This window comes from Pogona vitticeps, chromosome 7 (genome assembly GCF_051106095.1).
Source record: "Pogona vitticeps strain Pit_001003342236 chromosome 7, PviZW2.1, whole genome shotgun sequence".
Taxonomy (NCBI): domain Eukaryota; kingdom Metazoa; phylum Chordata; class Lepidosauria; order Squamata; family Agamidae; genus Pogona; species Pogona vitticeps.
This window is the reverse complement of record NC_135789.1, coordinates 634,236-657,612: the sequence shown is the minus strand read 5'-3', so window position 1 is coordinate 657,612 and position 23,377 is coordinate 634,236. Positions and strand designations below refer to the sequence as shown.

Sequence of the window (23,377 nt, the reverse complement as noted above, 5' to 3'; positions counted from 1 at the left end):
CATATGCAGGCGCCTAGGCACCTATGAGGGGGGAGGTTCGTCTCGTCTCGTCCCGTTGCTAGTCCCTCTCGTGCCTGAGGGGACGGGTCTCGAGTTGGACGCGCGCTCTGATTCGTGGAGAGGGGCAAGAAGGGGGTGGGTCAGTAGTCGTTACGTCATTCCGTTTCCGTTGGCGGCCCTGCGGCGCCTCACTTCCGCTTCCGGGTCCCCCTTTTTCCGCTCCTTTTCGCTCACCCCCTTCTTCCCCACACCCGTCGCGGCGCTTCTTCCCGGCTCCTTCTCCGGCCGGGCTCAGGATGGCGCCGCGGCTGCAGCTGGAGAAGGCGGCCTGGCGCTGGACGGAGACGGTGCCGCCCGAGGCCGTGACGCAGGAGCACATCGAGGCGGCCTATCGCATCGGCCTGGAGCCCTGTCACCGCGGGGCCTGCCGGTGAGCCTCTGGCCCGGGAGGGCGGGGTGGGGGTGGGGGGCAAGAAGGAAGGAAGGAAGGAAGGAAGGAAGGTCCCTGGCTGGGCCTGGCCTTGGGGGGCGAAGGAGGGTTTTCGTGGGCTGCAACTCCCAAGGTCCCCCTACCTCGCCTCCCTCAGCTGTGGGGATTCTGGAAGTTGTAGTCCAACGGAGACTCCCTTTTTGAGGTGGGCCTGGGGGAGGGGTTAGAGAGAGTTGGGCTTGGAAGAAAAGGAAAGAGAGGCTCCTCTAGGTAAAAAGAGGGGCTGCCTCTTGGTGGTGGGGCGGGTCGAGGGGAAGCCCGAAAAGGGATCCCATCTCTGGACCCAGTGGGCTGCGAGGTTGTGGGGCGGGAGGGACGACGAAGCGGGTTGCAGGGGGTGGGGAGGGAGAGAGAGAAAGAAACTAGCGCAGGCTGCAGGACGCCATTGCCAACCACCCAGAGAGAGCGCTTAAAGGGCTCTGGGGCAGAATAGAAGCAGCAGGTTGTTTTGTTTTGTTTTGGCTTCTGCTTCGGTGCCATAAAGCAGAGAATGGCTTCCAGGAGTGCTTCCCAACCTGAGGGTTTGGAAAGTGTTTTCAGTGGGCGGGGTAGTCTCCTTATGTAGCTTTTGCTAAATAATTTCTTTCTCCATCTTTTAGAACAGGATGTTCAAGTTACCTTGTATGTGTATGTATGAGAAACAGCAGGGCTTTTGGGGAAGAAAGAAGCCTCTGTTTGCTGAGAAAAGATAACTTTACCTTATTAAAATGCCTTTTTATGTTAATGCAGCCTGGGGGGGGAGTCACAAGTTATTTGGTTATTATAAAAGGGGTCACAACTAGAAAAAGGAAACCATAGGCTTGAGTTATCAAGAGCTGAGGAGGGCACTTGAGAGCTGGACCTTTTGAAGCTTTGAAGTCAGAGGTGATTTGATGGCAGGAAACAACAGCAAAAACGAGCCAGTTAGGGCCCTCCGTGTCATCTTCGGAAGTCACCTGCTTTGAGTGTTCTCAAAAATCTTGGTAGAGGTGAAGGGGGTGGCAATCTGTTCAGCCGCCCAGAGTGGTAGAATATACCAGATGGGTGGGATATAAATCGAATAAATAAATAAATAAAAATAAATAAAAATGGGATCCACCCTGGTGCTTTTCATTTCCAAGGAGGAACTGCAGAGGAAACCCAAACTGCTTGGTGGGGATTGGTGAGCACGTTTGGCTGGGCGAGATTGATGAAAACACCTTTCACAACATTGATGATCCAAACTTTGAGAGGAGAAAAAAGGTACAGTTGATGTCCTTTCTGTAAGAAACTGCCTTGATTTCGGTGCTGTTGTTCGTATCCCATTCCTTCTTTCTGTGAGCCAGGTTGTTGTTGAGTGTCCAAACTGATAGAATTGGTTTCATGACAGTCGTGGGATTTTTCGTTACAAAACTTAACAAGGCCTTAACAGTTATTGCATACTTTTCTGGAGCAGGGTGGGTTGACCTCTTCAGAGATGTGAGAACCCCTAACCCATCTTTTAGGACGCTGTGTTTAGCAGGAAGCTGCTGAAACTTTGGGTAGATGTATTTGATGCCGACACTGACACTTCTAAACTTTCTTGGTGTCTTTGTACGTCCTTTAATATATTGACTGCCTTGAGCATCTTCTAGCATAAACCAAGAAGAATAAATAGGAGCTTTAATACTGTCTTTTCAACGATGTAAGGTCCTTTTAAGGAGGAAAGTGGGATAAAAATGTCAGCGGAGCTTCCTTTAAACTCTGGATCAACTTTTTGCAAGTTCCATCTCTCAGCAAAATGTCAGATTTGTTGGCGTGCTTGATCTCATCGCTTGCATTTTCTCTTCTCTGGCCAGAATGCATTTGTGGGCCTCACAAACCTCGGCGCCACCTGCTACGTCAACACGTTCCTGCAGATGTGGTTTTTGAATTTGGAGCTTCGACAGGCTCTCTATTTGTGCCCTATAACCCGCCCGGGATATGTGACGGCAGAGGGCACTGTTGCAAATAAAGGTCAGTAGAGAGACTTTCTCTGTGCCTCTGGTTAAGGGGATCATGAAGCTTTGAAAGTTCATGCCAGCTCAATCTTCTCATCCAGCAGATTATGAGCCTCAAACCATTTGCGAGCACCTCCAGTACCTGTTCGCTTTGCTGCAGAACAGTAAGAGGCGATACATTGATCCGTCGGGGTTTGTTAAAGCCCTGGGTTTGGACACAGGTCAGCAACAGGTAACGTTCGGGGAGGGGATGTGTGCAATTTTTGTTGTTCTGCATCAAATGGTTTGCTATCTGTAACACAAAAGCTGCCACTTCCAAACTGGCATGCGCCAGCACTGCTCTGCTGCTGGGAGAAAGGACCCTCATTCCACCCTTAGGAGCACAAAGCTGCTCTGCTTGTGTGCGCATGCCCTCGCGGTGTTGAACATAACCTTTGCCCCTGCAACAACACATTTGGTTTTTCTAGGATGCGCAGGAGTTTTCAAAGTTGTTCATGTCTCTGTTGGAGGACACCTTGTCCTCGCAGAAAAATCCAAACGTACGGGACATCGTTCAGAAGCAGTTTTGCGGAGAGTACGCCTACGTCACCGTGTAAGTCTGCTCTCGTTAAAACATCACGTTGTAGGCCTTCGCTTTGGCTGTTTCTGATGCCTGTGCGCTTAAGTTGCAATCCTTCCTCTGGTTCTGTGCTGCTTCCCGTTGTTGCAGATGTAACCAGTGTGGCCGAGAGTCCAAACTCATCTCCAAATTTTACGAGCTGGAGCTGAACATCCAAGGCCATAAGCAGCTGTCGGACTGCATCACAGAGTTCTTAAAGGTACAGGCGGCATCGGAGCATGCCCCCCCCCGAGAGCCCCCTCCCAGGTCCAGCGTGAACGCTTTTCAGCCTGCAGCAGGTGCCCTTGCCCTGCCGCCCCCTCTCCCTTGCATGATCTGAATCTGAACCAGCTCTGCCTCTCATGGGGAAACGCGGGATCCCCCGTGGAAGCGTTCTCCTGCCCCACTCCTGCCCCTCTCCTGACCAGGAAGAGAAGCTGGAAGGGGACAACCGCTACTTCTGTGAGACCTGCCAGAGCAAACAGAATGCCACCCGGAGGATCCGGCTCCTCAGCCTTCCGTGTACCCTCAACCTGCAGCTGATGCGCTTTGTGTTTGACAGGCAAGTGGCTTCCTTTCCTCTTTGGCTGCAGAGGCAGGGAGCTTTTGCTGTCCTTGGGTTGAGTCTCCCCATGTGGAGGGAGGGGGGCAGGCTTCGCTTGCCTGAAGGAGGAGGGTCATGTCCTGATCCCCGCCGAGGACGTGCCTGCCCCTTGAAACCTGCAGGGTGCAAGACCCTAACCCACGGCACCACTTTGGAAGCTTGTGTCTGCTGCCGTCTCAGTCCAGCAAGGCTGAAAGGGCTGCGGGCCGCCCGCTAGTTGTGCAAATCAAACCCCACCAACCAGCATTGGCCTATGCTTTTGCAAAGGACAGAGGAGACCTGGTGGGGGGGGGGGGCGCAGGCGGGAAAGCCTGGCTGTTCTTTTGCCCTTGTCTGGTGGCAAAGGGTTTTGTGAGCCTTTCAAAATGCTTGCTCTGGAGTCTTGTTGGGATTGAATGCTGAACTTAGCAAATGTTTTTTGTGTTTCTTTTCAAGAGTCTGTCGCTTGTTGTGTTGAGCATTGCGTGCCTCTTTTGATCCTGTTTTCTTCATCAGGCAAACCGGACACAAGAAGAAGCTGAACACCTACCTTGAGTTCTCAGAAGTTTTGGACATGGGGCCCTTCATGGAAGACAAAGGTGGGCTGCCAAGAATACTCTCCCCCCCCCTCTAAGAAGTCCAGGTTCTGCTGCTGCAGCCCCATAGTGTTATTTTTCAGCCCAGAAGATCCCCGAGGTGTCATGCAGTTTAGAAGCAGATCTTTAAAAAGAGGCAGGCTGCGAGGGGAGGGGAGCGGCCTTTGTGCTACACCGCATAGCATGTTCCTGCCCCCAGGTTCCAGGGTAAAGGTTTAAGCGCCTGGTCTTAACGCAGCCGAGGAGGCACTCGCGACAGCTGGTGTCAGAAGAGGTTGGGGGAAACGGCAGATGCCGGGGGCGTCTTTCTCCGGGACCCTGGGAAGCACCCCGGGACCCCAGCGGGGGCTTCAGGGGACTCTCTTTTGTGTTTCAGTAAACAACTACGTCTATGAGCTCAGTGCAGTCCTTATCCACCGGGGCGTGAGTGCCTACTCCGGCCATTACATTGCCCATGTGAAGGACCCTCAGACGGGCGAGTGGTACCGATTCAATGATGAGGAAATCGAGAAGATGGAGGGCAAGAAGCTGCAGCTGGGAGCAGAAGAAGATCTAGGTATAGGCGCCATCTGCCTTCCGGATCGTTCCCTTTCTCGCTCCAGCTGGGGAAGCCCCCAAGGGCCACCCCAGGAACCAGCATGGCTGCCGGGCGGGGTCCTGATGCAGAATGTGTCCAAGCTAGAGGTGGCTGTCAAAAGATTTGGGGGGGATGGGCAGGAAGGTGGGAAGAGAAGGCGCCGGCATTTTTCAAGGAGAGCAGATTTCACAGCACGGGCTTGCTCTGGCCTCTCTTTTTCCCACCAGAGCCATCTAAATCCCAGACTCGGAAGCCCAAGTGTGGGAAAGGGATTTACCGCTCCCGAAACGGCTATATGTTGGTGTACAGGCTCCAGACGCAGGAGAAGTCGCTGAGGGTGGAAATCCCAGGTAAGCCAACTCCGGGCGGCCACATTTCTTCGTGCTGCCAGTGCTGTCTCTCCCTTGACAGCCGGAGTGCAAAGCTGAGCTCCAGGAGGCCGGCAGGGAAGCACGTCTTGTGTTGGAGATGCTGTTTGGAGAGCTTTTTTCACTCCAGGCCCCATGCGAGGTGGTGGGTCCTTCCTCAGGGAAATCAGCGACCGAGCAGGAGTGTCCTCAAGAGAGCCTGGGTGGCTGTCCTTTACGTGGGCTTGTGGAGTGCGCTCTCCATGCAGGCCTTTTGAAACAAGGCCCTTTGCTTCTCCTGGTCTTCTCTTTTTCTGGCAGCCTGGACGGAGCTGTCTTGGGAGGGAGCGACCCTCAAGCCTTAGGACCCTGTGCGCCTCTCCTGGGTTCCCCATCTAGCTGCTTCCAGCCTCCCCGGAAAAAGGCCGCGCTCTTTCCTTCCTGATACTGCCTGCTTTTCCGCAGCTCCCCCTCCTCTGTTCCAAACAGGCCAGAGTCTCCCAAGGGCTCAGTTCCCTCCCAAGGGCTCAGTTCCCTCCCCGCTCTTTCTGCTCCTGGCCTTTTCCACCCGCTGGAAGGCCGCTCCGAAGACCTTCTCTGAACATGGACTTTACAGCCCCGGGGTTTCTATCTGGGTTCTGATTCTTCTCCTGCCCTTCGGCCCCGCCTAGCTTTCCTCCAAGAGCTCGTGGAGCGGGACAACAGCACGTTCGAGGAGTGGTGCGACGAGATGGCCGAGATGCGCCAGCAGAGCGTGGCCCGAGGCAAGATCAAGCACGAGGAGGTGAAGGAGCTCTACGAGAAGTTGCCCGCCAAAGCTGGTCTGTAAGATCTTCCCTTCGTCAACCTCTGGGTGGTGGGCCAGGACCCTGGGCATTGGGGGAGGGGGGCTGTCCTGGGCCAGCGGGGGTGGAGGAAGCAGACATAATCCCTCTGCCCTCATGGGGGGGGGCAAAGAGGCTCCTCCACCTTCTCTCTTCCCTACTGCAAGTGTTGGTGCCTCCCCACCCCACCCCCGAGGGGCCCGAAAACCCTTTCTGTCTTGCTTTAAACCGATTTCCCTTCTGGGAGAGCTGCCAGGCAGTGGGCTTCACTTGACCTGGCTAGCTCGGTTGAACTTTCAGAGTGGGCGTGCAGCTTGTATGTGGTCATTTCGGGTTTGGGAGGGGGAGGGGGAGGGGGAGGAGGACGCCGAGAGAGGGTTAAAATGGAGATCTCCGTTCTCTGGAGGTTGGTGGCTGCTGTCCTCAGTCTGGCTTCAGCCCTTAGCAGGACGTAACAGGGCCTGTTCCACTAGTGAAGGGAGACACGGCTCTTCAGCACAGATGTTGAGTTTTCCAGGAGGAGCAGAGGGCGTGTCGCGATCTTAAATCACAGGAGCCTAGGCTGGATCTGCTGAGGTCTCAGCCCACGGCCCTGACCCTCTGGCCCTTCTTGTCCCTCCCTCCAGGGGCCCCCTACGACTTTGTCTCCCTTGAGTGGCTGCAGCAGTGGCTGGATGAATCGACGCCCCCCAAACCCATCGACAACACGGCCTGCTTGTGTTCCCACGGCAAGTTGCACCCAGATAAAATCCCGGTCGTGAAGAGGGTGTCGGAATACGTCGCTGATTATTTCTACAAGCGATACGGAGGGGGGCCTCGGCTGACAGGTCTGTAAGAACCCCACGGAGCGTATTGGGAAGGATTTAAGCCTTGCTGCTCGTTTGAGTCTCTTTTGATGCTTTTAGCTGAACGATGAGCACTTCGTCTCCCCATTGGCTGCTTGCAGGGAAGTGGGAAGAGCAAGAGAACACAATGCTCGACATATGGCCATAATTTGGAAAAGGAAATTTTGGATCACAACTCCCAGAATCCCCCAGTCTGAGCAAGGGATTCTGGGAGCCGGAGTCCAGAAGCAGCAAAGTTTCCCAGCTTTGGAAAGGCAACGGGCTTTCCGAGCGCAGAGCTGAGAAAGGAGTCTGTCTGGAGTGCCAGATGGGGAAGCCCATCCTCTGTCGGTGGGCGGGAGGAGAGAGAATCCACCGTCTCTTCGCAGGTCTTTAGCAGTGAGAAAGCTGCTTGCCACTTCCCTGCTCCTTCCCTTTCGCACCTCATCGGCTGGTGCCTAGCTTGAGATGCAAACTGTTAACTCTCAAAAACTGAGCGGCTCCTCCTTAGAAGTCACTCCAAAGGAACTCTTTCTCCAGGCAGGAGCTGAGCTGTGTGTCTCTCCTCTGCTGGGGGGGCACGGAAGGAGTGGGCAGGTGACGTCCCCATGGCCTCTGTGTCACGAGAAGAGTAGAGTTTCCTCGCGACCTCCTCCAATGTTGGCGGTGGTGATTTGCAGCCTCCCCAGCTCTCTTGAGGTTTTTTTTTGGGGGGGGGCGGGACTGGCAAGGTCTTGGCATTGCCGGCCAGGCTAGGAGAGACTTTGAAGTTCAGGATAAGACTGGGGACTCCCCGGCACAGGAGGAGCACAGAGGTTCGGGTTTTTTTAGGGCTTCTGGGAATTGAAACCCAGAGCGACCAGAAGGCCCCGATTCTTCCGCCTTTGCTGGATGAAGTGGTGCAAAAGGAGGAGGTGGTGACAGTTCAGGATCAGGGCAAACTGGCAGGTATGGTCAGATCAGGCCGAGGTAGTAACAGTTTGGCCTTCTGCCTCCTCCTCTCTCCCTCCCTCTCTCTTTCTCTCTCATGCTCTCTGCTCAGGCAAAGCGCTGTGCAGAGACTGCGTGGTGGAGCGGTGCCGAGTGCTGCGGCTCAAGAACCAGCTCAACGAGGATTACAAGGCCGTCTCCAACTTGCTCAAAGTGGGTATGAAGGGGTAAGTGTGGACCCTGTGGAAGCACCGAGGAAGCGGTCCTGGCAGGCACGTTCCGGGAGAGGGAGCCCCATGACCAGGATTTAGCCCCTGGCCCCCCGCCCTCCCTGTTCCCAGCCTCGTATCTGGACTGCTGACTCCCTCACTAGCTCTGTTTGGCCCCTGGGATCAACAACGGCCTTTTTTTTTTCTCTCCTCCCAACAGCGATGATGGGTTTTGGGTCGGGAAGTCCTCCCTGCGGAGTTGGCGGCAGCTGGCCCTGGAGCAGCTGGATGAGGCCGAAGAGGACGGGGACCAGAGCAACGGAAAGATGAACGGCGACGCCAAGAGCAAAGGTGGCTTTCCTGGTTTATTTTGAACGGCCAGGCTTCCAGGCCTGAAAGGTCCGGCCCCAGGCATCAGGAGATGAACCTGGAGCAGCCCATAGTGGTGGTGGAGGGAGAAAGGCCCCCCGCCCAGGAGGTGGCAGCCTTGGTGCCTCTTCCTGACATCACCACCACCACCCCCGGCTTCGTAGCAGGTGGGTTTCTCGCTCGCTCTGCAACCTGCGTTGTCCTCCTTTCCAGATGAATCCAGTGCAGAAAAGCGAGAAGAGGAGGAGCTGAAGTTCAACGAGGATGTTGTTTGCCCTCACGGTGAGAGAGCCGGCTGGGGGACGGGCCAGCAGAGGGTGGGTGGGTGGGTGGTTTTGCTCTGCTTTTCTGCCCCGTCTGTTTCTGACGGTGGATGCAAGACTTTACTGCCGGCGGTCTAATCTCTTTGACCCCCCCCCCAACTAGAAGGGGCTCACTGAGGCAGTGGGAACATGTGGGTCCGTGTTAATTAAACACCCTGAGACCAGGGGGCCTTTTAACTCTTTACTGGTTTATTGGGCTTGGGTAATTTTGGCCCTGCGTTTGGTGATGAGCAGTGAGGCTCGTTCAGGGCCCGTCCCTCTTCTTGTCTGGCAGATGACGCAAGGACGTTGAAATCGCTTGAAGGTGCCTCGAGCGATTCCTGCCTCTTCTTGCTTTTGGGCCCATCCAAGTTTTTGGCACCGCCTCCTGCCTGGCCGGCAAAGCCACCTGACAAAGGCTCTCCCATTCCATGATGACTTTTCAGTTTCTTTCTTTTTAGCTGATGCAGCTGTCCGTCTGCTTCTCTCCTTCCGTTCCACGCAGGCAACCTGTGCATTTCGGAGAATGAGCGGAGGGTCGTTTCCAGAGAAGCCTGGGAGAAACTCCAGTGCTATTTCCAGAACGCCCCCGAGTTCCACAGCAGCCAGGACTCCTGTTCTCAATGCAAGGTGCCGTGGGGAGCAGCCCTCCCCTCTTTCACTGACTAGGGCACCCCTGGAAGCTATGGGGAAATTATACCTGCTCAGGGGGTGGCAAGGGTGCAACGCCAAGCAGACAACCCCTGGAGTGGGAATTGAAACCTCTTTCCACTTTGATGGCTGCCAAGGCATGGTGGGCCTCTGAAAATGGGTTGCGTTTTCCCCTCCCCCCTTTTTTGTTTCTAGAAACCAGATATAGGTGAAAAAATTAATGATTTAGGCTAAAGCTCATCCCAAACAGGACCCCTGCCCAGTTCTGCAAGACACCCCCCCCCCCCCAAAAAAAAAATGGCCTGCCACCTTGCGATTTCTCCTTGGCTGAGAAAACAGGTCCCCCCCCCCCCCGCTTCCTTTTCAAAGGAGCAGCAGTTAAGAAGGTGTCTTTGCCTGCAGATTCTCGAGCGGGAAGGAGAAGAGAACGAAGCGCTCCATAAAATGATGGCCAGCGAACAGAAGGCGTCCCTTCCGAACCTCTTCCAAGATAAAAACCGGCCTTGCCTCAGCAGCTGGCCTGAGGTGGGCAGAAACGGGGTCAAGGGTGGGCCGCTCTTTCAGCTTGTGCACCAAGAACCAACCAAGTAAAGTGGAGGAAATCCGCTCCCCCTCCTGCTCTGTCTTTCTATTTGTGCCGTCCTGTCGACAAAACAAGGGGACCTTGCACGCGCTGAATCGCGTTCCTTGCCGTGTGGTTTCTTTTAGCTTCAAGAAAGTGAGGAAATCAGAAAAGTGGCAACAGGCCAGACTGGGAGGGAGGGCTTTGATGCGCTTCCGGAGACCTGAGGGGTGCCTCTCGGCCATTTGTGACGTTCCCTTCTGAGCGGCCGAGAGGGCCCTTTCCACCAGGGGAATGGGATGGGACAGTCGGGGTGAACCAGCAAGGCCAGCAGCTGTAGGGCGGGATGCCCAGGCGAGATCTCTCTCACACACACAAAAACCAATCAGTGCACAGATATCTCTAATCTGGTGGAATTCCGGCTGTCACTTCTGGAGAACAGAAGGGTCTCTTCTTCGAGAGAGCGGATTTCACAAAGCCGAACCCTCTTTTTTTCAGGAGGTGGGCGAGCTCTACGTGGTCTCAAGGTTTTTTGTAGAAGAATGGAGGAAGTTTGTAAGGTAAGGCCTGATTCTGCTCCGTGGGGTCTCCTCTTCCCCTGGAGGAGGTTCCTGGCTTGCTCGGCATCCTTCAACCTGAGTCGGACGCCTCCTGATGTCACTGTCGGTCCTTCTCCCACCTCCTTTCTCAGAAGCTGTGGAGGTTGCTTTCTTTTACCACCGGGAACAGTTACTGATTTTTGGCCCACAGCCCTTAAAATTCTCCAGCCGCCGCCACCACCACCTGTTCAATTTTGGAACTGTAAACTAAATCGGTTATTTTTCGAGGCGTGGTTCTATTCCCCCCCCCCGACATCTGTTTCCTCTTCAACCACCCCCAGGAGACCCACACGCTGCCGTCCGGTCTCCTCAGTAGGAAACCGGGAGCTCCTCTGTCCCCACGGCGGCCTGATGTTCACCTTTGCTTCCATGACCAAAGAAGACTCTAAACTGTGAGTTTTTTTGTTCAGTTTTGCTGTCTTTTCCCCCCTGTAACTCCAGGTAGAAAACTGGGACAGAGAAGGATTTGTATGATTTAAAACAACAACAAAACCCAGCGGGTTCTGCTTCAGTTTAGCACTACGAGTAGGGGGCTGGGGGGCCATGGTGCTTAGCACCAAAGGGCTAGCCAAGGGGCAGCTTCCCAAAAGGTGGCTTGGGTCGGCCTGCATGCGCACAGCTTCGTTTCCCCTGCCGTTTGTTGTCACGGGGACTTCTGAGAAGGCTTTTAGCTCAGTCCTCCCTCCAGTTCCTTGGCCCAGGTTCCGGCATCCCAGCCGTCTCCCCACCTTGGCTTGAACAAGGAAGTTCCTTGTGTTGGCCACTTGGAGTCAAGCAGGGAGGGAGGGACAGAAAGAAGGAAGGAAGGGGTGTTCTTCTCTCTCCCGGGTCAGTCAGCATGCGACGCTTCTTTGCACAGTATAGCTCTCCTATGGCCCAGCGAGTGGGCGAAGATCCAAACGCTCTTCGTGGTGGATCACCCCGTTCGAGTCCTCCGCAGGCGGCCCCTCCAAGCGACCCCGGAAAGCCCCCTCTACATCACGGAGCCCGGTGAGTGAATGGGTGGGTGAGGCTCCTGCCGGCCTCCACCTTTGGCATGTCTCTTCCATGCCTGGCGCTCACCTTTCCTTGGCAGGGCGGCTTCAGGCCTTCTGTTTTTAAACAGGCGAAGGAGGGTCGGCGACTGCTGAGCCCAAGGGGTCACGTTGGCAAAACCGTTGACTTTCACTCCTGTCGGCCAAGAATTATTTTAGGAAAGTGCTGGGCTCCTGAAATGACGTTTGTAAAAGTGACCCTCTTGCCAGTGGCCGGGGGAGCCAGCACAACCCCTGGGCCGGCCCTACAGGCTGGGGGGGGGGCTCTGGCCCTCCTCCAGAATAGATTTCTTAAGCATTGCAAAACAAAGTGGCCAGCCGCGAAGAGTCTGGCGTGTGCCACTTGTGTCTGACAGAGCTTTCTGCTTTCCCGCAATTCCCTGAGAGCACCTTAAAATCTGCCACAAAGGTCTTTTGGGGCTGGACTCCCCTTGGAGCGTGGCCTTTCCACGGCTGGACCCAGTTCTGTCTCCTCTCTGGGGTCCTTTTGGGTCCAAAGTCATCTCCGTTTAGCCTGGGTATCGCTCTGAAAGTCAAAACTATTTGAAGTCTGATTTCAGTGGATTTCAGGGTTTTATTAGGACTGGAATATCACCTTTCGGGACTAGGGGTGCCCCGGAGCCCCATGCTGCCTACGTGGGCTGGGAGGTCTGTGGCTGGTTGTCCAGAAGGGGAGATTTTCTGAGGCCGCGGACGGACTGTGTTGCTGTTGGATGCCATCAGCGATCTTGACGCCCACTCTGACACTCTCTTTGAATTCTGCCTGTCCATCAAGGCCAAGGTTGGCTCTCTGCTCCTGGCGGATGGTGGTGGAAAGCGCTGGGGGTCTCTCTAGACGTGGACCCCCTTGGCCAGAGCGCCCGCCTTTCCTCCTTTTCTCGCCCCACCAGAGCTGTGCTCGGACTGCCGGGAGGGCCTCTTGTGCCAGCAGCAGCGGGACCTGCGGGAGTATGCCCAGGCCACCGTCTACGTGCGGAAAGTGGTGGACAATAAGAAGGTAGACATCTCGCAGGAGAAAAGATCCCCACCCCTTCCCCTTGGTCTGGTCATCATTGGTGTGGCCGGCCAGCAGAACGGGTGAAGGCAGAGCCAGGGGACCGGAGTGGCTCTCTTGGGCCCCGGGGGCTGCCCTCCACCCACCCTGGTCCTTGAGGGGCGTCAGACGCAGGTGGCAGGGCGGTTGGCACGTCCTGGACACCCCCCACCCCTACCCCCACCCCACGTTCCGCAGAGATAAGTGTGTGTACGCGCATGTCTTTGCTGGCGTGCCCTTCTGGTCGCCTTTTCACCCAGCGAACGCCCCAGCGTGGGTGTCAGCATCTGCTTCTGGAAGAGACTTTCCAGCAGGGAGGACTCATTAACGGGCAGGCCCCGTCCTCCCTTTGGTCCCGAAGCCGGCCCCAGCACATCTTCATCGGGTCATGGATGAAAGCAAGAGGGTTGCCTCGGTGCTTATTAGAGAGCCATTTGAGTCACGGCGGATGGCACTGGGACTGGGGAAGGTCAAAGGGCGCAGGCGGCCCCAGGCGGCCCCTTGCTTTTGATTTGCCAGAGGCCGACTCCTTGTGTTCCCCCCCCCCCCGCACTGTGTGGGCTCACCCTCTTTTTGCCCTTTTCTCCATCAAGAAAGCATTTGTCCTTGGGCTGTGGGTTGACATGCAGGGAGTCTGGGGCTGAGGCTGCTGTGTGGAAGGAGGAGGGGCTTCCCAGAGCAGCTGGCGAGGGGGGAGGCTTGGCATACTGAAGGGAAGAAATCTCGGGTAGATGCCAAGGAGCACAAAAATGCCCCCCCCAAAAGTAGGTTTCCAGGGGGGAAGGAGGGCGAGGGGGTCCCTCGTCAGGTGTGCGGGGTCCGGCATCTTCTGGCCAAGAAACGTAGAGGCGCGCAAGAGGGTGGGTGCGCCACCTCAAGCAGCTGCATCATGCACGAATGTCTTTTAGCCGGGCTCCGCTCCTGTTGGGGAGTGAGGTGTGATGCTGGCCTTCCGCCTGCCCCCTTTGCCTGCCTTCTGGCATCCTGGGCCTCCTGGGAGGCGTCGTTTGGGGAGCAGAGGAAAGCGATGGCAGGAGAAGGGCTGAAGGAAAGAACAAGGAACTGAAACCGGGGGGTGGGGTGTGCTCAGAGATCAGGCACCTCTTCACCAGAGTCGCACCAGACTCTTGCCTCCCATCCCTCCACCCTGGCGCTGCCTTGCCGTCGGTTGTGTTCATACAGTCCAGTCCTGCGTGGGCACACACCCATAGGCCCCCTTCCAGGCCTTTCCGTCCTCTTCCCCCCCCCCCGCTCTTCGGCTTCCCCTGCCTTTGGATCTCATCCTGCCCGCAGTGAACAGGGCACCTTGGAAAGCGGCCTCTGCCTTTGCCCCTCAGCTGATGGGGGTTGTTTTCTCTTTCTTCCGTCTCTGCGCGGATGGATCCAGGTCATGAAGGAGGCCGCCCCGGAGCTGAACGTGAGCAGCTCAGAGGCGGAGGAAGAGAGGGAAGAGGGCCGGCTGGAAGGGGAGCAGGATCCGGATTTTAACCAGGTCAGTTTCTTGAAAGGAAGCCAGAGAGGAAGGCCCTCTTTGCTTTCACGCTTCTGGCTGGGAAGCTTCATGGAGGGGCTGCCCTGCTGGGTGGGAGACGGTGCTTGACGGCCCCTTTGGTCTGATCCAGCAGGGACTAGCTGTAGCTTGCTGAAGTTGTTTTTTTTTTTTTTTTTTTTTTTTTTTTTTTTTGGATGAATTCTGGGAGTGGCCCTCTATCCAAGCAACTCCTCCAAGCAGTGGCTCTTAATTTCAACAGATACCTTCTGGGTGCTGAATTTTGGCACCTTGCTGACGCCTCGCAGGGAGTGAAGCAGGTCTCTTAAATCAGGGCTGCCGTTGGCTTCCTGGGCTCCTGCTTCCCCCTCGGGGATGATGGGAGAAGTAGTCCAGCCGCCTCCAGAGGGCCGTGTGTCCAACTTAATCATGAGCTCTGTGCGACCTCCCATTAAAAGCTGCAGCCGTTTGGACCAACAGAGAATGCTCTCCTTTCCAGGCCAACAGCAACGTGAAACGGCAGAAGGTTTCACACCCAAACTATCTTGCGTACCAAAAGCAGGGGATCCGGCGGAGCACGCGGCACAGGAAGGTCCGTGGGGAGAAGGCGCTCCTTGTCTCCGCGACCCAGACACTGAAAGACCTGAAGATCCAGGTGAGGCGGGCGGGGCTCTGGTTGCCCGAAGCGGCTCCTCTGCCTCACCTGGGCAGAGCGAGGGGCCTTCTGTCTCCTGCCTGCCCACCCACCCACCCACCCACCCGCAAAAAAGCCTCTGTTGGGAATCCAGTTGGTGAAGGCTGGGGGAGGGGGCCACTCTCTCTGTGCCGCGACTTGGGAGCCAGAAAACGAAAGGGGCTCCAGCGCAGGCTCTTGATTCTTGTGCTCTGCTGCTCACACTTCCTGCGTCAACCTCCTTAAAGGTACATCCTTCCACTTTCCGGAAGGGGCTCCAGAGGAAATGATCCTTTTTAACTGGGGTGGGGTGGGGGTGGGGGGCTCAGCAGGCAAGGGGGAGAGGGCCAGGGCACCACAGCCCTGCGGAAGAGGTGTCATGATCGAGAGAAAGTCAGGAGTAGCAAGGACGACCCGGCCGCAAAAGGCATGGAAAGATGGCCTGGCTTTCTGTGTGCATGTGCGCCTCGCGCTGTCACCTCGCACCCATGGTTTCTCTCTGCGCTCTCTTTGGCACAGATCATGCACGCTTTCTCCGTTGCGCCGTTCGACCAGAATCTGTCCATCGATGGCACGATCCTGACCGACGACTCAGCCACCCTCGGCAGCCTCGGGGTCACTCCGGAGTCTGTAGTTTTATTAAAGGTAACCAGAGAGCCACCAGGGCTGGTGGGAGGGTTTTTCTCCCTCCGTCCTGCCCCACTCAGGCTGCTGGCGGCAAGATGCCAGGGGAGCCTTATGCGTCGTCTGCTGTTTTGTCTTTCCCTCGCACAGGCTGACGAACCCATTGTGGACTACACGGCCATAGATGACGTTATGCAAGGTAAGGAAAAAAGCCGCCCCCCGACCCCCTGAAAGCCCCCCTCCCTGGCGGAGAAAATGGAAAAGGTGGAAAGGACGTAGTGCCTTCTGCAGGCCTCCCGTCACCCAAATACGGCACTTCGTGGTTTCTCTGACCCGTGGTTTCTCTTCTTTTCCAGTCTGTATGCCTGAAGAAGGATTTAAAGGTAAGAGCATTTCTCCCATCCTTTCCTTCCTTCCCTTTTATCTTGTCCTGGGTTGGTGGGGAAACTTGGCAAGGAAACCTGATTCCCACTGAGCCAGATTCACGAGGAGCCTCGTGGCGCAGTGGTTAAACCGCTGTACTGCAGTCAAAACTGTGCTCACGACCCGTGGTTCAAATCCCAGGTAGCCGGCTCAAGGTCGACTCAGCCTTCTATCCTTCCGAGGTCGGTAAAATGAGTACCCAGCTTGCTGGGGGGGGGGGGGCAATGTGTAGCCTGCGTAATTAACTTGTAAACCGCCCAGAGAGCGCTTGAAGTGCTATGGGGCGGTATATAAGCAGCACACTTTGCTTTGGTCTGTCTGGGCTTGTATGGTCACCTCTCACAGGCAGCCAGTCTTGGCTGTGCTCCAGGCTTCCATGAGGGAGGGAGGGAGGGATTCCTTCCTTCCTTCCTTCCTTCACCGGCCTGGGGATCCCCGATGTTGCCTGGTGGTCTCCCAGTCCAGGGCTGACCAAGGCCGGGCCCTGCTGAGCTTCCAAACTCCACGGGGCTAGCGTGGGTTCAGGCTGGCCGAGTGAGACCCTTCTTTCTCCGTTCAGGGACTGGCCTCCTCGGACATTAACCTTTGGATCGCCGCGAACCACAGACATCACCAGAAGGAGGGGAGCCGAGTCGAGGGTCTAAGCGGGGCATCTCAGGACTGGTGGACCTCTGAGGCCAGCCATTTGGCCTTCCCAGGGGCGGGACTCCGTTCTGAAGGGCCACTCTGGGGGTGTGCGGGGGGTGGGGTGGGGGCGCGGAGGCGACTGCACTGTCGGGGATTGGACTTTAGAGTTGAGAGACTTTGGGGTGGGGGCTGTTGGCACTGGAAAGGACAGCCTCCGCAGGAGGAGGAGGAGCAGGGGAGGGGTTGCTCCACATTCTTCTCCCTTGGCATTCAAGCCTGCGAGCCTCAGCCGTGCCACCGGCCAGGCGTGTGCGCTCCGTTCTTCAGCCGCGTTTGGGAACCTCACTCCCGTGGCTCTCTGGCTACCGCAGCAGCCGCTGACCCTTTTTCCAGCCTTTCCTGGACGTGGCACCCTTGGAAACATTGTGCTCGATTGGCTCCTCCCCTTCGGCTGGACTGGAAGCCACAGGGGGCCTGCAGGATCCTTCCGTCGGCGGCTTCCTCCAAAAGCCGGGCCAGGAGGGCACATGTCTCTCTAGTCTCTTCCCGAAACCCGCTGCCTCCAGCCCCACTGCGTTTTCCTTCCAGCGGATTCCAGCGGGGCCCCTGTCGTGACGGAGCTCCTGGGCAGAGCGGATGCCCCTTGGCTGCTTTTTGCAGCATCTTGACGGGAAAGGAGGGAGACCAAGGGAGAAGAAAGCACAGAGCTTCCAGGATTGGTCTGTACCACGTACAGAAATGATTTTCGGCTCCAGACGTTTGTCCCCGTTTGTCCCCTGCACCTTGCACTGAAGTGAAGGCCACGGGGCTGGCAGCCTCGGGGGGGGGGGATGCGTTGGCCTGCCTCGTGGTTGCTTCAGGGGCTGGGGACAAGAAGAGCAGCTTGTCTAGGCGACAGGACTTCTTGAGACCTCCAGGAATGTCTCCAAAGGGCTTTTTTCCCCCTCTCCCCTCCTTGGGATTCTTCTTCCCAACGGCGCTTGCAGGAGGAACAACGTGGAGCCCCTGGAAAGGACCAAGAGGGATGTTCAGTTTTTTTTCCCTTTCATAATGTATGTTTCTTGACTGTCATGCCGGCACATCCGCTGGCTTTTCTGGGGGAGCAGGGGAGACGGGGGGGGGGGGAAACAGGGCGGCGGGAAATGCGCCCGTCTCTCCATCTTGGTGGCTTGGGAGCTGGCGAGACCGGCTGGATCAGGGTTTTCTTCCCGGTGAGGTGAAAAGTGGAACTGGCCCATCTATTTCTTTCCCAAGGTAAAGAGCCCAATATGAGTTCCCCCCGATCATTCTTAGTGCTCCGTGAAGCAGTTTCTTGTTGTTCTCTTTGAAAAGCAGGCCCAGGAGGGTTTTTTTTTTAATTCTTATTATTTGTGCTCAGTGGAAGCAGTCATGCAAGGGCTTCTTGCCCCCGGACCCCTGAGGTTTTTACTTTCCATTTGTTCTCCCCCCTGTTTTCTGGGTCTTATCCTTCCCCAGTTTGAACAAAAAGCCTGCCTTAATTCCTAGGGTGGGTGAAGCGACCACAATGTGTGTGTGTGTGTGTGTGTGTACATAGATGTATATATGCAAGGGGGGGCAGAGAGAGGACACCCACGTTCTGTCAGACCGGCTTGTGGCATGGGTGACCACTGAAGAGACAAATGTGGGTGCCGGCCGTGTCTTCTCGTTGCCTTTTCTGTCTGCACTTGCAAGATGTTCTCAGACTTAGTTTTCAGAGCCTTATTAAAGTGTGTACCTGTGGCCCATCGTCTTGACTACTGGACTGCCTTGTGTGAAATGTGGTGCTTCCCCCTCCCCTCCCCTCCCCAATCTCATCTGACACCTTCTGCTGCACACCCCCTTGGTTTTCCTTATCGAAGCCGATCCTGCTTTGCACCAGAGTGTGTCTGCGAAGCCTGGTGTGGACCTTCTTGCGCGTTCCTTGAATAACTTTTGCGAGGGGGATAGAAGAAGCAGAGGGCTGGCACGTGCCTTTCGGAAATGGGGTGAAGCTTCTACCTCCCATGGCCTCCTCTCGGTGGCCCTGGGAGTGGGGTGGTGAGATCCGCCTGAGCTGGTCGGCTGGGCCCAGCTCCTCGCTGGAAGGGAAAGGGCGAGTGGCTGTAGTCTTGGTCCCTCTTCCATGGGGCAGGGCCGTGGCCTGAGGGGTCCGTTTTGAAGAGCAGGCCATGGAGTCGGCCCGTAGAAACAGGCCGGAGAGATTTGAGCAGGTTTCCTCTGGGTACCAGGAGGAGGGTTTTTACGAAGCTCGCGGGGGCTCAGTGGCCTCTTCCAGGCCAGGCTGCTCCAGGATCCTTTGCGTTGCGACGGAGAGAGCGCCTCACTCTTAGGCTGCTGCCGGGCCAAACCCGATTTGCCCCCTTTGCGGTCATGAGGACTGCAGCCACGTTGAGAAGGAGGAAGGGGGGGGGGAGACGTTGGCGTGTGGCAGGCGGCGGGACTCTTTCTCCCTGGGGATTGGAAAGTTCCATGGAAAGATCATATCCATGGTTGGGGAGAACTATTCTTCCCCCACCCCCCAAAAAAGAAAAATAAGCTAGACAAGTTTGGGGGTGATTGGTGTGATGAGACCAGGAGAGGGCAGCCTCCTCCTCCTCCCGTGGTGTTTCGCTCACGTCTGTTTTGGCTTGTTTGTAAACAAAAGATCATCTCATTTGGAGTCTCCTGCACAGGCCTTGAAGTGAAAAACCGATGGTTTCTTTTAGTGAGTCAGTCTGTTTTGTGTTTGGCCTTCCTCCTCACTCCCTGCTCTCCTGAGCTTTTTCTGGTTCCTTTCGTGCTAAGCCCTCCTTTTAAGCAGCAGCTGGATCCTGCCCGTTTCAGCCCAGTGGCTGCAGGGGAAGCCCAGACCCTTCTGGCTGAGCTCCTTACCTGGTGAAGGGCTCCTGACCAATCCTTTGAAATCCTTCCTGTTCCCCTTTTGCCAGTTCCTAGAAAAAAGCAACACTCTGCCAAGACAAAAGGGAGGCGTTTTTGAACAGCAGAGGGTGTTCCTCTGTAGGAAGAAACGCTCAGCGTCCTCCTGGCCCAGGATATGCTGGGACGATGCTCACAAAGCAGCCAGCCTGGACGAGGTTGGGAGTCTCGCTTGGTAGACGGGTGCAGCAGCTTCGCCCTGGGTGACCAACCACATGTGAAAGCAGATGGTGCATCTGGGCACAGTACAGAGAGGAAAACTGGCCCCTGGGGGCAAGGGAGATGAACAAGGCACTGGTCTCTGTTCTGTTGGTAGCCCTCTAGCCATTTCCTCTTGGGGAATTGGGGGGGGGAGAGCGGGGAACAGCTGCTTGACACTTCAAAGAGTGGGCCGGCTGGATTTTTCTGCACTTGCAGCCTCTAGCGTTTTGAGCTCCAATGTTTTGACTTCTAGGAGCGCGGGGCTGCCTGGGGAGCACTTAGGCCTGGAATTCGGCATTTGCTCTGTAATTTAAATGTCATGAATATGCAACAATCATTTGCATGCACCCCTCCCACTTTGAGCCCTCCTTTGGGCCCATCCATTGCTACCCTGAACTTCTCCAGCGCCTTTTGAAGCTAGATCTTGAAATCTCAGCATGAGCACGTCTGGCTGTCTGGGAGCAATGGAGTGCCATCGCCCGGGACTGGGGGGGTGGGGGTGGCAGGGTAGGTGGGATAAGTCTGATCAAGGGAAGGATGTGCCATCTGAATTCCCATCTTTGACACCACTGGAGCTTGTGCTGCAAGGCAAAAAAGGGTGTGTGGGTGTGTGAATTAATGTTCTTTGATCTGCAGCTTTATTATTTTGGGGGGTGGGGGCATGAAAAGGCTGCTGCTCGCAAAGTGATGGAAGACTTGTAGTACTTCTGTTGCGGTTTAGTGATTGGCAGTAAGCACTGGCAGGTTTCTGTGCCACTTTACTGAGTATCTGGCTGGGGTCTCTGGGAGTTGCCATCATCCCTCTCCTTGAAAAAAAAAACTGATGTCTGAATGAACAAAGCCTTTACAGTCTGCAAGTGAAAACTCAGGATTCTGGGTTGCAGCCTAGATAGGTGGAAGCCATGGGGTATTTATTTTTTGAAGAGAAGGGGGTCGATGGGGATCTCCTTTCTCCTGCATCACTGTCATGTAGGAAGTGTTCTCACTTTTAAGTCAAGGGTTACACTTGAGATGTTAGAATCCTCTGGGGATGTCTTTGAAAAAGGCCCTCTGGGGAAAAAAATAAGTGGTTGTTCCTCACCCAGACTGTTCTGTGAAGTGCTCTGGAACAGGAGATAAGACGAAGGTGTGAATGATCCTTTTACCTGCTGACTTCTGCCGGTTCAGCCAGCTTCCCAGATGCTCCTGGGAGTCCAGGAGCATCCAATAACTGCATTCCATATTTCAGTATTTCATAGTTCTCAGTTTCTTCACCCCCATTCATGCAGGCTGCCATGTGGTAGCTTGATACCTCCTCCAAGGACACTCTGCCTCTTCCTGCATATGGCTCATCTAGCCATTTCTCCTTCTGACTGTATCGATCCGTCTCCTTACTCTTGTACTGTCGATCCTCCACCTTTTCACGGAGGGATGCAAAGGGGGTTGAGCTGGCAGGGAGGGGCAGCAGTTACCTGGGCTGGCAGGAGGACCAAGCCTCTCTCTGGAAAGGCTTGTCCACTGTGTGAAAGGGAAGAACATGGGGATGATGGGACTGGTAATCCTGGCCAGCTGGATAAGAGGGGGCTCTTGTAATAGATGGAGCATTGAGGCTCAGCCAGGTTGGGCTGCAGAGATGGGGTCCTCTGACACACACCCCCAATATATATTTTTTAAATTGGTTTGGTGTTTATCCTGCCCTTCCTCACAGTAGCTGAGGGGAATTTGCTCTTTGGCTGGCTAGATGTTTTTTTGTCTAAACAGAAGCTATTGTTTTATTGAAAGCTCCAAGCACCAGAATCTTACTCTGGTTTTTGAGAGCTCAGATCTTGTGTAAGATGTGCTTAGTTGGGCAGGTTAATTTTTAAGATCTCCTAGGTAGAGCTGAGGGGGGAGAGCCCCACCCCACCAGGGAAAAAATATATACATATATACATATATACTCCTTTGGAAAGTGATTGCCAGCCGAGCAGACTGAAAAGGCTGCACTGAGCCTATTGACTTCCGAGGTGGAAGAAATCCATGCCACCCACTCTGCCTCTGGAGACGGCCAGCTTGCTTGGAGGGGGGACCTTTGGTCAGATCCATCCACCTGCTCGTAATGTAGGATCATTATGTGGGCAAAGTCTGGTGCGCTTCCTTGCCCGGACGTTGTAGTCAAACACATTAAGCGTTTTAATCAGCCACCTTCTGTTCCTTCCCCCTGAGCCCATCGATTTCCATTCTGGCCCGGTTTCTGCACTGCCCCTTAAGAGCGCGGTTGAAAATGCCGCGGACGGAGGCCCCGCCAGGTGTATCCACGCGGATTTAAATATTGATGAGATTTCTATCGTTCAGTTGCTGCCCAACCGCCGAATGCCCTTGGCGTGGTGAACAGGAACTCAAATCCCAAACAGGAATGGAAATCACAAGCTCACCGGCCTCTCGCCGTGTTGTGTTGCCAAACGATTCGGGGGGGGGGCCGTCCGGTGGCTTCCGAGGCAGTTCCGGCCCCCCAGTGAGTGAATGACCTTGTGAGGAGTCCTGCTCCAGTGTTTTCTTCCCACCAGCGATAGCCTCAGGTTTTTAGTCATTGTTGCTTGTTTTGAGCTAAAATCTTCCTTTGGATGAAGAATCCAAAACAGTAATTTAGAGTCAGATCTTTGGAACTACATCTCCCACGATCCAGTGGGAGAAGGAAGCTATGGAAGCTCAACTCCTTTAAAGCCAATTACAATATGATTGGGAATAAATAATAATAATGCAGCCGCACTCACATTTTAATGGGTCCATGCATTCTTTATGAGGTCTAATGCATTAAGAGAGTCTCTCTCTGTGTGTCGGTTCACCTTCACAGCATCTCTGCAATCACGGCACCTGAGGTGGGGAGATTCTTGCACTCCGACCCCCATCATGCCCAGCCATGATGGGACATGCAGCCCATGAACATCCGGCAGGCCATAGCCTGCCCAACTGTGCATTACGCAGCAGCCTCTTGCATGAGAAGAGGGATTCTTAGAGCGCAGCCTCCTGGGAGCAACCTTGAACTCACAACCAGGGCGAGCTAAGAAGGGCACTCTTTGCCTGAACCCCGGGGGTGGCCGATAACACGATTGTTCTGTTCAAGTCACTGAGTACCTGCTAGTCGCTACATCTTGTGGTGGTGAGTTCCACCTACCAGTTTTGCCCTATAAGCTGCGTTTACCTCCTTCCTTACCTCCAGCCAAGGTAGGTCTGCCAGCGTCAGCGTCCAAGAGAGAGAGAGATGGCCGCCCAGGTCAGGCCCATGGCGACTGCGGCTCAGGGCCGCCTCGAACCAGGGTGCCCCACGGCCAGGCCCCGGCCTCCAACTCTTCTGGCCCCCCCATCCTGCCCCGCTTAGTCCAAGAAGGGCACCGTCCTTGGCCTGCTGGTTGCGCAAGGAAGGGCTCTGGGTGTCTCCGTCCCAGCGTTTCAGGCCACCGGAGCCCGAGGTTGGGAGTTCAAATCTCCACGGTGCCTCCTTAGACAGGGGCTGGACTGGGTGACCCACAGGGTCCCTTCCAGCCCTCCATTTCTAAGATGATGGTGATGGGGGGGAAGCTGGAGAAAAATAAGAGGGGTTGTTAAAAAAAAAAAAACCGAGGTGGGTCCTCCCCTCCTTGGCCGGCCGGCAGGCAGGAGGCGGCCTTGGGAGTGGGGAGTATGGGCCTTGGAGTGATCCCTTCTCCCTCTCACCCAGGGCCCCGTGGGGGGGGGGAAGGACAGCGAGCTCTGGGGAAAGGAGGGCAGACAGCGAGAGAGAGAGAGAGAAAGAGAGAGAGAGAGAGAGAGAGACCGCTTAGGATCGGCCGGCGGGATCGCGCAGCAGCCCCTCCTTGGCGCGCCCCCTCCCCACGCAGGGTCCCCCGCTGGCGGGAAGGGAGGGGGGAGAGAGGGCGCGGGCGAGCAGCCAATGGGAGCCCGGCACGGGCTGGGGAGCCACGTGACGCCTTTTCTCTCTTCACCCCCCCCCCCAAACACTC

The 23,377-nt window shown here is 55.7% G+C and overlaps 1 protein-coding gene across 8 annotated transcripts; it reads left to right on the top strand.

Annotated features, from left to right (window-relative positions):
- The first annotated feature begins 172 nt into the window (after window positions 1-172).
- USP48 (ubiquitin specific peptidase 48) lies at window positions 173-18,041 on the top strand. 8 transcript variants are annotated; one of them, XM_020782091.3, is made up of 27 exons: window positions 179-430; window positions 1,591-1,711; window positions 2,287-2,443; window positions 2,532-2,659; window positions 2,895-3,019; window positions 3,137-3,245; window positions 3,454-3,587; window positions 4,125-4,207; window positions 4,581-4,760; window positions 5,009-5,131; window positions 5,800-5,949; window positions 6,579-6,779; window positions 7,819-7,933; window positions 8,136-8,266; window positions 8,498-8,566; window positions 9,092-9,216; window positions 9,640-9,762; window positions 10,298-10,359; window positions 10,680-10,790; window positions 11,258-11,388; window positions 12,323-12,429; window positions 13,853-13,957; window positions 14,454-14,609; window positions 15,147-15,272; window positions 15,402-15,450; window positions 15,608-15,634; window positions 16,234-18,041. In XM_020782091.3, the coding sequence occupies exons 1-27, from the start codon at window positions 297-299 to the stop codon at window positions 16,254-16,256; spliced, it is 3,105 nt and encodes a 1,034-aa protein (XP_020637750.3). In that variant the 5' UTR covers window positions 179-296; the 3' UTR covers window positions 16,257-18,041. The 8 variants fall into 8 exon arrangements, 5 of the variants coding, with proteins under 5 accessions (XP_020637750.3, XP_020637749.3, XP_072833532.2 ...); XM_020782090.3 differs by having other exon boundaries at window positions 2,529-2,659; XM_072977431.2 differs by lacking the exon at window positions 179-430 and adding an exon at window positions 507-700 and having other exon boundaries at window positions 2,529-2,659.
- The last annotated feature ends 5,336 nt before the right edge of the window (window positions 18,042-23,377 follow it).